The following is a 17397-nucleotide window of genomic DNA, read 5'->3' on the forward strand; positions in this document are numbered from 1 at the left end:
ACCATACAAATCTGATTTCGATTGCAGATAAATATCATCTCATATATTCAACACCGAAAAGCTTCCTCGAATAATTAATTGCGCATACAAGTCGACACAGATATGAAGTGCACATAAAATATTACAGAAGAATCTGAACACTCCATCGAAACGCAAGGAAAATTCAAAAATTTAATATTTTGCATAAATTAATTTCAAAATAAAATTTAAAATTTTCCTCAAGGAATGAAATTTTCTCAAATCGCAGGATCGGATTTTGATCTAGAAAATATCGCAAAACAATTGTTGAAAATAGAAAACCAAAATATTTTCAAATAAGAATTTAAAGCGAATCTTGATCAAGAATTTGATGAGAAGAGAATTCTAAGCAAGGCAGAGACAAAAAAGCTCTGATACCAAATGTAAGAAAATAAACATATAATCAAATATGTTAGCGGAAGCGAAATTTAAACAAACCTCCTGCCATTGCTAAAAATTAGATTTATTCTCGATATTCTCTTCTCCAAGCAAAACGTGAATTGGAGCCGTGGGAAGACGGTGTTGTCAGACTTTGGAACCCTTGGGAGGATGTTGCCAAACTTTGGAAACCTCCGAAGATAGTGCCAGATCGTGGAACCCTAGGATGATGTTGCCAAACCCTGGCTCTCAAATAGCGATGGTGTATTCTAATTTTCTGAGAGTAGGTTTAGTAACCCGTATGTGAGAGTATTTATAATCAAAAGAAAAACCGTCCATCACGATTTTTCTGCCACTTCTCACGTATATTTTGAATGTGATAGACTTAATGGGAGAAAAGTGGGCCACAATTTTAGGTTAGTTTAATTATATAAGATAATTCAAAAATAATCAAAATTCAAATATGATTAATTAATTAATTAAATTAAATTAAATTATGCACAAATTAATGTATTTTATTTATTGCATGAAACTCTCTTATGTTAAATTAAATTATGCACAAATTATCGTATTCATCCAAATTTGATTTTGATTGTATATGCACATCTAATTCTGCAAATTTTATACAAATAAAAAGAATAAAGTATTTAAAATAGTATTTTTCGAATAAAATAAATAACTAAATAAAAATTATTTAAATGTATTATTTTTATATTATTTATATATAAAAATTATTAAATAAGAAGTCCATTACTTATTTTCTCCGTAGAGCCATGCACACTCAGGAACGCCCTTGTAATACCTTTTCGTGTGGAACATAGTGAACACTTCAAAATTATGGGGATATGATTGCCTCATATGTGGAGGAACCTCAGTACAATAATTCGAAATCCAACTTTTGTCAAAAACAAATAATTAGGAACTATAAATTTCTCAAAAAAATTTATGAAATGAGCTTATTTGTTTCTCATTAATTTGTTAAGTTCAAGTTGTTCAAGAATAGTAATTTATTGTCCGCCAAAGATAGACATAAAAGAACACAATCTTCTAAGAAAGGGAAAATATATTGTGACACATGCACCACACATTCAACAACAAAAATATATATTAATAAATCCGTATACATTCAACAGCAACAATATATAAATAGCGGCGGCTTTTGGAAGGAACAAGAGATCTTGCTCAGGCCTCTAGTTTAATAAATGGCTCATATTGTTGGTTTATTTTACGAACTGGAAGCAGAAACAAAATTGAGAATCTGAATTCTGATTTTCCTTTATTTAAGAGATTTTAAAAGAATCTAAATAACTAACATCCAAGTTAGGAACAACCCTAACTAAGTTATTCAAAGTAGTCTACAATTTTAAAAACTGAAACATAAATAAAAAAAATAAAGGTTGCAGCAGCAGACTAAACACAAACTCAACACTCCTCTTTGCTTTGAATCCTTTAAACTCCAAGTCTCTCTCTATGAAACTCAAACTTGCTTCTCGATAAAGGCTTTGTTAGTATGTCAGCTAGTTGCGGATTAGTTTTGCAATACTTTTAGCCAACCAATCCTTCTCTAAGAAATAAAATTTGATCTGGAAATGGTTGGTTTTTCCATAAAAGATAGGATTATGAGAAATTACAATTGTACCTTGATTATCTACAAAGATGTTGATGCCTTTGTCTTGCTTCACATTCAAATCTTCCAAAACATTTTCTTATCCAAGTGCGCTTGATTTACAATTACATTAGAGGCTATGAATTCTATTAGATGTTACGATGCCACAAACTATCAGACATCAACTAACAACTTAAGAGATAAGTCAAGGCCAGAATCGTCAATATCCAGGTGATATTTGGCATAATTCTTGGGTGCTTCCGCGGCAGACCCACCCTCCTGCCGAGCCCTACTGCCACTGGATCCACCCCGAAGAAGAATCCAATCCCTGAAAAAGGGACAGCATCCCTCCCCCACAAAGGATGTCCCGGGAAGTGATTATTGAATCTTGGGTGTGGACGTGGCGGAGGCGGCAGCACAACCGAAGGGGGAAATGGTACGGCCATCCAAGGTATCTGTGGTAAGCACCAGCGAAGGGCAAGGCAAACCCCATTGCGGGAGTGTATGGTAGGCCAGCCCTGAGAAAATAGCCAAAATGGGCTTCCTAAAGTTAGCTGACATTCTTTTAGATAGCTCTCCAGCTTGTGCCCATTTTAGTGTCTTCCCAATATTTACTTGCTTCTGAAGTTTTTATTACAATAGTTGCAAATATTTTGGGATTTGAAACCCTCTGCATCACCGTCAACCTCGAGAAGGTTAGGGTAGGGACAATTTTCAAGACAAATTTCTTAAAGAAGGTTTTTATGGTTCTTTGAATGAAAGATGCAGATTATGTTCAAACTGTGCAAATTTTGTTCTATTGCCAGTACAATCACAAATAGACATAAAAAATAAATAAAATAAAATAAAGGAAAAAAAACTTGCAAGATTGCATCACTTTGTAATCTCACAATTCTTCTCCGTAAACATCATGATCTATGGAAATCCGGTATAATTCAGTTAGAAATTACTAATAAACTTGTTGGCTTTGTTCACTTTTTTATTATTATTATTATTATTATTATTATTATTTAAGTTTAAATTTTCATTCGCCGAATTTTCATCCAAACAATACCAAACACATTTATATATTCATTTTAAAAAGATTCGAATAAATTGTTGGTTAGTTTTTACTCTTCCACCCATGAACTTGATTTTGTTCATGACAAGTGTATCATGTTTTGCAACAAAGCATCATTCTACTTGGTATAAATTCTCTTTGAATTATTGGAAATAAATAATTACTTCAAATTGTTGGGTAATTATTTTTTGGTATAAAGAAATTGAGAATTGGATTACAATGACCAATGCAATAAATAAATTCTTAGTCCGAGTTTTTAGTTATTTTTTGGGTAATTATTGTTACTATGCAGACTATAATTAGTTACCAAAGTGTTATGTCTCATATAAACAATTAGTATGTCAAATTATGTTCCATGTGTTAATCAAGTGTTGACAAGTTTATTTTACTTATTTTAATATTAGTTTATTTGAATTTCCTACTTTGACATTATTTAATCAAATTATGTTTCATGTGTTAATCAAGTGTTGATATATAATCACTATCAAACTGCAGACCCTTCGTCGTGATTTCGAAGCTTTGGCAATGAAAGACAAGCAATCTTTGCAAGAATACCTATCAGAAGTAATTTGTGATGCTGGGAACAAAGATATTTGGGTTTCGAGGACGAAGACATAGCGGAGGTAGAGGTAAGTAATTTGAACCACACCAATTTAGAAACAACATTCAGTGCACAGACTGCAACAAGATGAGGCACAAAAATATTGATTGTTGGATTGAAACGAGGGATGAACAAAAACAAGCAAATTTTACTAAAGAAGCTGTTAGATTTAGATATTTCTTGATATTATTTATCTTAGTTTAGGCACGAGTCCACTATATATATGTAGTCTTGTAAGCTCTTATTGTTGTCATAATACAATTTTCATATTTTTCCTCAAAATTCTAACAGAAGCTAAGGATCCGAGCAACTTATTTATGGTTGATTCCTGCTCGAACCACTTGTCGGGTGTCAAATCTCTATTCAAAGAACGTGATGAAATGCAAAAAGGGAGTGGTTCGACTTGGAGAAGGAAAAGAAATGCACTTGGAAGGAAAAGGAACAATTTGCATCAATACAATACAAGGTGATGTTAGACATCTCCACAACCTTAGCCCATAATCTGCTAAGTCTCGGACAATTGATCTCAAGTGGGTAATATATTGTGTTTGACAATGTATTCTCCATTATTCGCGACAATCAGTCCAATAAAATTATTGCAACGGTCTCTCTAGATGACACAAAACAGATTGTTTCCATTGGATGTGCGGCATTGGTTGCTAGAACTGCGGGGCAGCTGCTCTATATATTTTCACTCGGCTGTTGCTGTTTTCTCGTCTTAAAAATTGATTAATTAGGTTTAGTCACCAATTAGTTAAGCCATTCTCTGCTTTACAGTCTGAAGAAGAAGAAGGTGGAAGCGGTGAACAAGAAGAAAAAGTGGAAGGAATTGAAGGAGGAGGAGATCCTGCCGACAAAGAGGAAAGATGGTCTGGAAATGAAAATAAAATAAATATATTCAAAAACATTGGAAATTTAAGACTTTAATTTATATTATACGTATAATTACAAGTAGAATAAAATATTTGCAAAGCTCTTGAAATAAAATATTATATATGTATACATATAAAAAGATTTGAAAAACTTTGGAGCCTTTTAATGATATTTATGAAGGTAGGGATGATTTGACACAGATGAACTTGTCCCGCAAGAAAGATTATAGGCCCTAGAACCCATCCATTGCAATATCCATTTTTGTAGTGAAAATCGTTAGAATATAAAACTAAAATTATGTATTTCAATCGTAAGAATACTAATATATTTATACAAATCGTCTGAATAAGATAAGAATCCTATGAATTTCTTAAATAAAATAACTACCGTAAATATAATATATATTTTAACAAAAATTAAGCACAAGGATCTTGGAGATATATCAAAGACAAGAAACAAGGTACAAGATGAAACGATCTAAGTCATGACTTGGATGCTATTTCAATGCCTTAACTAGCTGAGACATCTCATTTTGTGTCTAACAAAAAAGCATCAACTGAAATGCTAAAGAAAGGAGTTCGAAAAAAGAATAAAAGGACTCTACGATTATCACAAAGAACTAACATTACCTACGAATGCCGTGAACTTGTTGCGCGAATCTCGACTTCCTCACCATTTCAAGTGTATTGGGTGTCTGGAATGGATGATTCTGGAGATCGACTGTGCCGGGGACTGGGCTGCCAGTAATCGTGGTCCTTTGTGTGTCGTAAGAACTCAGGATCGATAGAACATATGCGTGCCCGCCTCTTTTAAATGCTACCTCACCTCCCTTCATTCTTCGAACTACTTCGCGCATTCCATCCAAAATCCAAAGACACAAATTACGGCTGCTGTCCACAGAACCTATCTCGGTTATGTCTGATCCTACAATCGATAGAAACTCCCTCGCAGTTTTCACTTCACTAGCTTGGGCAATATTTAAGGCCTCGTTAATCCTTTCTGCAGCCAATAGGCATAAACTCTGTCGCTTAACTTCGTTGCTTTCGTAGTGAGACATAGGCCACGGCAAACGTAGTTTTCGGTCTATGTTTACAATATGACAATATTGGACTTCTGTACCGCTGTATGTCACTGCATCTTTGTACGCCCAGAGAAAGGTTAGGATCGATTCGTTTTGAAGGACATCAATTTCACGTGTAGGGAGTGATACTTCGATTAGAAACTCTTTCACCTCGTCGGCGAATAGGTTCCCCACTTTGATATCGGCTGAAGTCCCTTCCGTATCGCGAATGATACTGTAGAAGTCCCCGGATTCGAGTTCCAGAATCTTAACATCAACCATTCCTTGTTTAAACGTCAGACTAAATTCTATGGTTACAACGCTGAGAAGGCCTCCGAGGCAACAGGCGATTGCGTCTGGGAGAAGCTCAGGGGTTTCCAACGATGAGTAAGTCCCTCCGGTTGCCGAACATAGTGCGTGCAGCCCAACTGGCTCGTGGTATGGACCAATACCGAAGGCATAAACCGGAAAGATGTCATATTTGAAGAAATTAGAGTTCATCTCTTTTGAGAATAGAGGATAGATCGAATATGGTAACTTATCCAAGTACTCTATAGCCTTTTCTCGGTTACTCGATTCATGATTCCATGTGATGCAATGATCTCTCCTATCAGACAAGAGCATAACAAATGCGACTGTATTCTTATATCTCCTTTTCTCGAGCACCCGAGCTGCCATCCTTAGAACTTTCACAGCGTCAATTGGACCTTTCGTAAAGACAAGTTTACTAACAGTTTGTTTGGCGTTTTCCTTTCTTTGATCGGTCATTAAACAGAGGGGTAAAACCTTCTTATTTTTAGGGTAAGACGACACTATCGAAAGGCGGTCTGATGAACTCAACTGATCAATAACAAAACCAACAGCTTTTCTGACATGGTCGAATGATTTCCTGTTGATGTATCCATTAAAATCCAGTACTAGGACAAGATCGATAGCAGCACGCTTCAGGGGATGATAATCTGGATAATCTGACATTGAAGGCGCCTTTATCCTAAAAAGAATCGAAATCCTTTCTGGAGGATCTGATGCAATGACACTCGGGTACTGGGGAATGGCCAAGACATCGATCTTCGGTAAGCAAGACGACGGAATGGAAATAGCCGAGGGCAGCAATTCGTCGTCCTTAATGTATGGAGGCTCAGTATCATATTTTCTCCGCTACAACATTTAGCAACATGAAATCAGCATATACATACGGCTAAAATTAACCTGCATTCGAACGAAAGCCATGCTTGATGCAATCAAATGTGAGAAAACTGCAACAAGCTACAATATTCTTAGGCAATCAAAAAATAAATTGTGTTTTAATAAGAATAGTCAGGCCGAGTTGTGTCGAATGCAATCAAGATTTTCGACAGAACTTAAAAACAGATTGTTGTAATCATATTGGCAGGCTTTCAAGAAAATTGCAACATACAATCTTTCCACCATATTCTCAAGAAACTGACAACGAATTCCGATCGAAAAAAGGAACTGAAAACGAATTGCATTGAGACTAGATAAGTCAGACTGAATGTGCAAACCAAATCAAGAATGTCGAAAAAATATTCATGGAAAACTACAGTTTCAGCAACTACATCACATCAAGAAGCACTTGAAGATCAAACCCCCCAAAAAACCTAAGAAAACGATCGAACAGGTTGGAAGAAGGATAGAATGTATTGAAAATTATCAAGATCGAAAGAAACAGATATGGAGATAAGAGTGGGAAGTAACGAAAGTGAAGATAACTTACGGCACGATAAGATGAAGAAGCCATTAATGGATCTCCATGATGTGCGTAGTCAGTCTGTCTGCTTGATGAAGAAGCCATTAATGGATCTCGATGATGTGCGTAGTCAGTCTGTCTGCTTGTGTGTCTGTCTTCTTGTAGAGAACTTTCAGTTTGTTTGGAAGATTCTTTGGAATAACAACCCCAGTGATCATCACCAGACTTGCTATAAGCAAACATCTCATTCCTGACGATTTTGGATTAATATAAGGGTGTGTTTGTTTGGGGGTTTGGATTTTAAGTTGGAATTTGAATAGTAAAAATTTTGAATTTGAATAGTTGTATGATGTGATATAAATAAGTGTTGACGTGATGTTTTGAATGTAAAATTGATTTTTAGTATAATATAAAAAATTAAAAATAGGTGTTTGATTTGATGTTTTTGCGGAAAAAAATTAAATAAATAATATAAATCCAATCCAATCCCCAAACAAACACACCCTAAAATGTTGATTATCTGAAATATTCACAAACTTTAATTATTATTTAATTCGATGGATTATTATTATTATTTTTTTTAAACACGGTTAACAAATAATACAAAACTGATTTGAAAATAAATATAAACAAAACTCAAGTTTTTAAATATAGACCAAAAAAAAAAAAGCACAATATAGAATTGAATTAGAGGAATTTGGTGTTTCGAAAATATAATATTTTGCATTAATTAATTATATTCTTTTAAATCATGTCAAGGCTCAGTTCACGCAGCCTTTTTTCACATGGATTGATTTTTTTGTATGGTACGATAATATATTATTTTCAGTTGAATATTTAAAATTTTTTGACTTTGTGCAATTGAGTATTTGAAATTTTTAATTTTTAATTTTTTAATTTTTTTTAAAAAGATTTTTGTACTCTCTTTGTCCCAGGTTGCCATTGGCTTCTTACATTTTGATCTTTGAATATTAATTATTATATTAAGACGTAGTACAAATCGAGGAAAAAAAAAAAAAAGACAAGAATATATTTATTAGTCTCTTATAATACCAATACAAATATTTTTAAAGTAAATTATTCAAATATAAGGATATTGTTAATGTCAACTATAATGACGCAAAAATCAAATGGCAACCTTACTGCGGGACGGAGGGAGTATTATTTATTATTATTTATTGGGAATCACATCTGTTCGGGAGAACAAAGTGTTGTGTTCCTTAATTTTTACTCCCTCCGTCCCATGTAATATTGGTGTATTACTGTAGACACGGAAGGTAAAGTATAATTAATAAGTAATTAAGAAATGTATTAGTAAAAATAATTCTAGATTAAGATTAAAATAAGTAAATAATTTAATTAAAATTAAAAAAAAATTATAAAATTTAAAATTTAAAATGCGATTAAAGTATATAATTATATTTCCAAAAATAGAAAAAAAAAGTTAGATGAGACGGACAAAAATGAAAAATAGGAATAAATTATGTGGGACAGATAGCGTATATTTTAACATTGGAAAATAAGTAATTTTTATCCCTAACTGAGAGTTCAATTATCATTTTTTGACATCACTGTATGAGTATTTGATTTAAGGAGAATAACTAAAATGTTAACATTATTTCTATTCTTCGGTGCCGAAAAATATCACATGAGGGACAGGTGCGATCACCGACCACACCGGAGCTGATGGGGGCACACCCCGACTTGATGTGCAGGCCATATGGCGATTTTTTCCGATGATGATGTGCAGTATAACTAAATAAATAAATATAAATAATTCTTTTGTTTTCCAATTTAGGACCATTGGTCTAAATTGCAAATAGAATCATTGCAATTTGGTCCAATTGCACCAAATTACAAAAACACATCATTTATACACAAAAATACTATTTCACACTCCTCTGAATGCGCTTACTCACCCGAGAACCACAACAAACTTGAAGAGCCCTAATCGAGTTGATGACCTTTGTTGAGAGTTCTACCTAGATCACTTTCGGTCAATCTTGACGAATTCAAATTCGTACGTAGAAGATCTCGGCTATATCTTTTTCTGTCATAAACTCAAGTTTATATTTAGAAGCAATATTATTATATTTATGATAGTTAATAAGATTCTGGTCTTATTTTGACGATTTGTATATTACTATAAATATGTGTGTATTCTTAGGATTGAAATAAAGAATTTCAGTTTTATATTATAACAATCTCGACACCAACGATGAGAAAAAATGTGAAACTCTGTGCCAATCCAAACTCTATCTTTGTTCATTCAATTTCACCAATGATGAGCAAGTGAAGAGCAACTGCTAATTTTTAATGCCGATTTTTTTATGGTAAGTTTCTTCTCTATTTGCTTAGACCATTTCGATTTTTTTAAAAAAAAATAAAATAAATAAAAAAGTGAGGTAGCGGATCTCCCATATATGTGACAATTAACTATTGTAATTGTAAGATGAGAAGGGGTTTAGAATTAGGAACTTTTCACCAATATTTCAACCACAAATTTCACTTTAAATTATTGAAAATAAATATTTTTTTTGAATTGTGGGGTAATTACATTTTTGTTTAATAAAATTGAGAATAGGATTACAGTAACCCAATATATTAAATATATTTTTAGCCATTCTTAATACATCATTATCTAAATTACTTATTTAATATTCCCTCCGTCCCAGAATTATATTCTTAATTGGTTGAGCACGAGATTTAAGGAATATTGATATTATATTGGTAGTTGGTAAAAAGTATAGATAAAAGACTTTTTTGCTCTTGTGAATGTATTAGGGTAAAAAAATAGTAGCAATTGAGTAATAAAAATGAAAAAGTAGAAGTAGTTTAACGGTGATATGGTTATTTATGGAAATAAGACTATTGTTTTGGGACGGACAAAAATGATAAATAAGACTATTGTATTGAGACGGATGGAGCATTAATTTATAGAATTTCTATACTTAATTTAGGTTTTAAAAAACTACATATATATTAACGTATATACATGTCATATGAACCATATTTTATGTTTTTTTCGATCAGAATATTTTATGTTCAATATTATATGAAATGGTTAGTTTCCGTGTATTAAGTCCTAAGTAAACACAAGTTTTCATTAACACGTACAGTGTAATGTTAATAGACTAAAGTTGAGCTATCACAAAATTAAAGAACCAGAAAAATAATAAAACTAAAGAACAAAGAGAATAACAATTTGTGTGAATAGTTTTAAACTGATTTTTACAAATTATATATATGTTTGTGTGCATTAAATGCAATTTTTATTAACAATTTGTTATGTTGTATTAAACTGAAAAAAATTAATGAAAAAATAAAGAAATAAAAAAGAACCAACAATTTATATGATAAACCCTTTCAAACTCCACATAGCAAATCAAAAGTCGAACAAGATAGATAATACATAAAATATAAGTCTATTGTCAAATATAAGTTAATCTAAGCCAGGACCATCACATCATGGAGACAACTAGAATGACACAAGCAATAGTTAGACCATTTATTTCATAACTTTAGAGTTAAATCTAGGCCAGAATCATTCCTCTCAGAGCAATTTGCACCATCATTGCCTGGTGCAACAAGGGAAAACTCACTGCCTTGACGAGCCACACCTGTGTTGCTACTGAGTCCACTGCCAAAACCCTGAAGGTTCATAAACACCTGATTTCGACTAGCAGAAGAAGAGCCCAGTCCCAAAAAAGGGACAATACTTCTACCTACAGTGGGTGACTCAGGAAAGGGATTATTGCATCCCAGTGATGGTGATGGCGGAGGCGGCAGCGTCACGCAGGGAAGGAATGGTGGGGCCATGCTAGAGATCAGCTGTATTGCCGGGAGGGAATTAAACCTGAAATGGCTTCCAGGATATTGTGAAAGTATTTGTTGTTCCTGGTGGGACCTATTGTAAACTCCAAGAACTGGCATGACTGGCCTCATTCCGGCGTTGTATGGCAGCCCGGACCAAGAAAAGTACCCAAATGGAGCTTGCTGAAAGTTTCGAGCATTCTTCTCTATAGCCCGTTCAAGTTTGTGGGCATTTTGGTGCCCTCCCAACGCTTGTTTGCTCTTAAATTTCTTTTCACAATAATTACAAGAATATTGACGTTCACCACCCTCGGCCTCAGCCTCGTTGTTGCCCCTTCCCTGCTCGAAAGGGTTAGGGTTTTGGAGGGGTGCTGGTGCTGGTAGGTGTTCCATAGGCAGACGTAGTGTAGCAGCAAGGATAGCTTGTTAGGATTTTTTAGGTAATGTTACTAAACTGTTATATTTATAGAATAAAGGGTTTTTGGATATTATGTATATCACCTGTCCATTTTAAAATTTTAAACTAAAGAAAGAATTTTTTTTTAAAATTATATTTCTAAAATAATATTATCTAATTACACTAAATTGTTACTATTATTATTATTAAAAAATTACCTGAAAATTAAATATACTGACCAACTAATCTTTTTTAATTATAATAAATAATTGGTTGAGTAATAAATTTTGTACCTTTACTATAAAAATTGTTCGTTATCTTTTACTAATTCCTGAATTTTTCTTTTGAAAGTTTAAAAATAAATAATAAAAATTCAAATAGTTTCTTAATTCTTTTCTTGTATAATGAAATTAAAAATGTGATTAAACCACTTACTCTTTCAACACATCTTAGGAAGACCTTTAGTGCATCATTATGGAAAGAAAGATTATTTGATTTTTATTTTTAATATTAGTTTATTTGAGATTTTATACTCATTTTTGTAATATTTAAATATTATCAATTATAAATATAAATAACTCATATAAAACTTATTTGCCAATTAAAATATCAAATGGCTAGTTTCAGTTTAAGAGAATCAATCTAAAACATATTAGATAATAATTTGAATTTCTTCGAGAATTTTAGAATGTCTTTGTCATAATAATTTTAAATTGGTATCATCTCGAACCGCAAGTAGAATGCATAACATTTTAAAAACTTATTGGCATACATAGAGAGCTAGTGTGTTGGATTAGGTGTTGAACACTCAAGATATACAATACTCAATAAAGTCAGCCCTATTACACTACAAAAAAGAAATAGTATATTTATAACGGAATTCCGTCACTAAAGATCACGTAGCTAACGTAATTCCATCATTAATTCCGTCTCTAATATCATTAGTAACGGAAAAAGTGAATTTAATGACGAAAAAATCTCGTTACAAAAATGATATTTTCTTGTAGTGTTAAGTCGATCAATAGCCGTGATCGTAAATAAAGTAATTGGGATAATTGACTTTTGATTTCATTCAATTATTACTCAAGAATAATGACAAGACGTTCAACATATGTTTCTTGTCGTTATTTAGTTTCAACACATTTTTTTTGTCGTTGCCTAGTAAATACAATTTGCAAACATGCATCTATATATTAATTGTTACCCTGTGTTTTAATTGTTTACCAATGTAATTTTTTTTATCGGATGTTTACCAATGTAATTATTAAGCATACAATATGTATTTACTCAAGGTATTGTTCGATTTTGATCGATTGGATTGATTAGTTGTCTACAATCACAAATTCTTCACAAGAATATATTAGCAGATAAAAATATAAAAAGAATCAAAATCAACAAATTAAAGAAAAAAAGAAAATAAAGTACTTCCTCCGTCCCATAACAAAGTATTCATTTTTTCATTTTAGTCCGTCTCATAACAAAGTATTCATTTCCTTTTTTAATAACGGTACTATCTACCTAACATTATAAATACCCTTACAACTTACAATATATTACACAAATGTCATTACCTTTATATCACACATACTAATAAGGTTATTTTAGTCATTTCTACTTTATTCCTACTATATCCCAATATCATACTAATATTTTTAAAACTACGTGCAAAAAGCAAATGAACATTAAGTTTCAAGACGAAGGGAGTAGTAATTTTATCGATCATTTTGTTAGGCTCATTTCACAGCCACCCCTACACTAAAATACTCCAAATGGTCTTATAAGGCGACCCATGAAGTATCAATTGTTGAGATTTCTAGCACTTAATAACCCAAAAAAACCCTTGAATGATTCACACAAAGGCTACATAAAGTAGAACAAAAAATCAACAGCCATGTAGCAACAAATAGTGTGGCTCTTCTTATCCGGTGAAGAGAAGCAGAAGTCTGCCCCTTCAGATACACACAGCTTTTACACATCTCACCGTGCTCTATCCTCCCGAACCCACAAAACATGTTTATAGTGGGTGAAAGAATAGATAGACCCTAAAAAAGGAACCTAAGGATAAAGAAACAACCATGGTTGATCGCGAGTGAAAAGGGACATAATTTTTGGAGAAGTACATAATCATCTTAAAGAAAATAATCGGAAAAGAAGCTTGAATCGGTTTAGACTCTGATTTGTGCTTATTTAATTTCAATTGGAAAATAATCGGGTAGAGGTGAGACGGGGGGAGGCAATTTGTTGAGTTTTTCTTTATTTTGTGTCGTGGCTCAATACTAAGCGAAATTCGCAGAGCTCTTCTAAAATGACCCAACTAATTAAAAGTAAATATTCTATCTAAAAATATAAGTTATCAAATTCAAAATGATCGATTATAATTAGTTATGAATTCTGATTTTTATTCTTTTAAATTGTTTTTCATACACTTTAATCACTTGGTGTATGTTTGTCTCCTTTAGATGTGTTTAATTTGTTTGATTTTTATTATGGCAGACTCAAGGAACTCACGTAGTAGTAACTTGGTGACTGCTTCAGGTATGTGTTTAGGAAATTAAGCATTATATTTGTTAACAATGTGTTACAAATGTATAGGAACAACTTTGGAGATTATGATTTTCTATTGGGCAACCTTTGTCAAATGAATGGACCAAAAATATGAAAAAATGTACTCCCTCCGTCCTACAAAAAGAGTGGCGTTTGCTTTTTGCACGTAGATTTTTGAATATTAGTATTATATTGGATTGTAGTAAAAAAGGCAAAAATACCCCTATTAGTACGGTGTAATATAAAAGTAATGGCATTTGTGTAATATATTGTAAGTTAAAAGGGTATTTATTATGTGAAATAGGTAGTACAATTACTAAATTAGGAAATGGTAACCTTGTTTTGGGACGGACGAAAATAAAAAATAGTAACCTTTCAACGGGTCGGAGGGAGTATGTGTTTTGGCCCTTGAGCCATACGCCTGGGGTTTTTTTTTTTTTTAATCAAATTTTCTATCTTTTTTATTACGATGATAGTAAAGAAATGTATAATTACCAAACGAATTTCAAAGTTTTTATTTAAACAAGTTAGCACAATAATGATAATATAAGTACTTAAGGCTTTAAAAAATACATGAGTAAAAAAATGCCTGATGTCATTTCTTTGCAATGATGTGTTGGGTTTTTATGGTGCTTGGAATTAACCGTGCCAGTTTTCTTCAAACCTTACAAATTTCGATTTGACGGACTAGAATCATCAGCACTTAGCACCTAAGTGCCAACATAACTTTTAGAATCTCGAATTTTGGATTTGAAATTATGAAACCAAACTTCCTATTATAATCAGACTTTGAAAGAACATGAAATAAAGTGTAATTACCATGCTTAGACAAAAAACTAAAACAACTCGTTGATAGGAGAAGAAAATGTAATTACAAACTAATTAATACATATTGTTTTGGAAGAAATTAAACACTTGAAATTTCTTCTTTTGTGTTTTCATTTTATTTTATAATTACGAACTAATTCATTGACTGTTACATAGAACGGATTATTGAATCCTGTGGGTGGACATGGGGAGGCAGCAACCCCACAGGAGGGGGAAATAGTACGACCATCAAGGGGAACGGCTGCCTTACGTGGCGAGGATTGAACCCAAAATGAATTTCAGGATGCTGCAAATGTATCTATGGTCCCTGGAAGGATCTTTGGTAAGCCCCAATGAACGACAAGGCAGGCCCCATTGCGGGAATGTAATGTAGGCCAACCCCGGGAAAATAATCAAAATGAACTTCCTAAAGGTAGCGGGCATTCTTTTGGATAGCTCATTCCAGCTTGTGCACATTAGGGTGCCCTTTCGATGCATGCTTGCTTCTAAGCTTTATATCTCAATAGCTGCAACTATATTGGGATTTGGCACCCTTCGCATCACCGTCGACCTCCTCTGGCAGGACAGGGTTAGGATTGTGATTAGGGTTTTGGGTGGTGGGTATTCTATGGATAGGACAGTGGTAGAGACAATTTTCAAGATAATTTTCTTAAGGAGGTGTTAGAAGATGCTAAACTTTTTATTTGTAGAAAAGAAGTTTGTAATGAATCATATTTATAATAAGTTGTATAGCTAAATTCAAAAATCAATAAATACTATCAATAAGCTACATATTTCACATGTCACTGTCGCATGTCAAATTAATAATAATAATAATAAAAAAAAACAATAAAATATTTTCAAAATTATATTATCCTACTAAACTATATTATTTGTTGTTATTGTTATTATTGTTGGTGCCTTAATAATAATAATAATAATAATCTATGTACCTATGAGATTATATGTTTGAGTTTTTATCACTTGGGTTGAGTATATACACAGGTGATACCATACATGTTTAATTAGATTATTGATTTTAAATAAATAAAATTATTTTAAAATATATAAAATTAATTGCAATTGAAGATCAATTCTCACGATCTTTGTTAAATATTTTTAAAAAATTGTTGAAAAATGAATTGAAATGCCTTTACAGTGGATATTACTATTATTATCTCTTACTATTGACCTGAATTTCTCTTTCAAATAAATAGAATTGATACTTAGTTTGAGAACAGGGATTAAAAACTATATATATTTTTTGTAAATCTATAAACATAGCATATGAATCTTGTTTTATATTTAAAATATTATATGAAATGCTTAGTTTCAATGTATTAAAAAAAATTGTTAGATTATATAAATTTGGTAAAAAAAATTGTTAGATTATATAAATTTGGAAAAAAAAAATAATAGTACAAGATTAAAAAGAAAAGGCCCAGCAATTTATATGAATCTATTTAAACTCAAAATGGATGGAGAACAAATTAAAAGTCGAACAAGTTAGATAATAAAAATAATATTACTCGATTATCAACCATAAGTCAACCTAAGTGAAAGACAAACACATCATAGAGACAATTCGAATGACACAAACAACAATTGGACGATTTATTCTCATAACTTGAGAGTCGGGTCCAATGCAGAATCGATACTCTCCAAGTGATCCGCAGCATCATCATTACCTGGTGCAGCTGCGGATAGCTCGACAGCCTGACGAGCAACCCCGGTGCCGCTGCAGGGTTCACTTCCGAAAGCATAAGGGTTCAAAAAAAAGAAGTAATAGTGACCGACCCAGTAAAGAGCTTATTGATTCCTAGCGGTGGTGATAGCGGAGGCGGCAGCGTAACCCGTGCAAGGAATGGCTGGGCCATGTCGGGGATAAGCTGCATTGCTGGGCAAAGATTAAACTTGATTTGTGGTTTGTTCCTAATTTTCGATTAGAAAATATTCAAATAAATTGCTACGTTTATTTTCTTTTCTAGTTGTTTAATTTTATAATCTCAAATATTCTCCAAAAGGAGAATGGAGTTCACTTGGGACTTATAAGGTGTGAAATCTTTCTTCACACCCGACCCGCTGCCTGACCACCTCAATCGAGACCGACCCAACACCGTCAGGAGACTTTCGACACACCACCACAACCAATGCCACCCAGTCGACTTCACCATCTAATTGGGCTCTGATACCAACTGTTGGGATTGGGTCAACTCAACATTAGTATGATATTGTCCGCTTTGGGCTTGTTTTTGGATATTCTCCAAAAGCCCTCATTCTAGTAGAGTTCAGTTGGGACTTATAAGGTGTGAAATTTTTTTTCACAGCTTCCAATGTGGGACTTGGTTTGCACCCCCAACATTTTCTATGTAAATAAACTAAAAATATTTACATAAATTTTTGGATTTATTTTTTTTAAAAAAATAAAATTAGATTATTTTACGACGATCCACAAATTGAGATAGTCAAGAAACAGTATAACTACGAATCAAATATCAAAGTTTTATTTCAAAAAAAAAAAAAACATCTCAA

At 32.7% G+C, this 17397-nt stretch overlaps 2 protein-coding genes across 2 annotated transcripts; both read right to left on the minus strand.

Annotated features, from left to right (window-relative positions):
• Positions 1-5161: 5161 nt before the first annotated feature.
• On the minus strand, positions 5162-7547 carry LOC127256615 (E3 ubiquitin-protein ligase WAV3-like). Its single transcript, XM_051282726.1, has 2 exons — positions 7332-7547; positions 5162-6754 (listed from the first exon to the last, which is right to left on the minus strand). Exons 1-2 carry the CDS (start codon positions 7545-7547, stop codon positions 5162-5164), a joined length of 1809 nt encoding a protein of 602 aa, XP_051138683.1.
• Positions 7548-10817: 3270 nt separating this feature from the next.
• Positions 10818-11510, minus strand: LOC127256616 (zinc finger protein JAGGED-like). The gene has a single exon (XM_051282727.1). It carries the CDS (start codon positions 11508-11510, stop codon positions 10818-10820), a length of 693 nt encoding a protein of 230 aa, XP_051138684.1.
• Between the last annotated feature and the right edge of the window lie 5887 nt (positions 11511-17397).

Source organism: Andrographis paniculata, unplaced genomic scaffold (assembly GCF_009805555.1).
Source record: "Andrographis paniculata isolate CXL003 unplaced genomic scaffold, ASM980555v1 Contig56END, whole genome shotgun sequence".
In the NCBI taxonomy this organism is placed as follows: Eukaryota; Viridiplantae; Streptophyta; class Magnoliopsida; order Lamiales; family Acanthaceae; genus Andrographis; species Andrographis paniculata.

What these genes read in the sequence shown, in the direction of transcription:
- LOC127256616 (XM_051282727.1), bottom strand. Translation starts at nt 11,510, where the DNA reads ATGGAACACCTACCAGCACCAGCACCCCTCCAAAACCCTAACCCTTTC.
- LOC127256615 (XM_051282726.1), bottom strand. Translation starts at nt 7,547, where the DNA reads ATGTTTGCTTATAGCAAGTCTGGTGATGATCACTGGGGTTGTTATTCC. An exon ending in CTTCTTCATCTTATCGTGCC is followed by an intron (nt 6,755 to 7,331) that starts GTAAGTTATCTT and finishes TAAATGTTGTAG; the next exon opens with CGGAGAAAATATGATACTGA.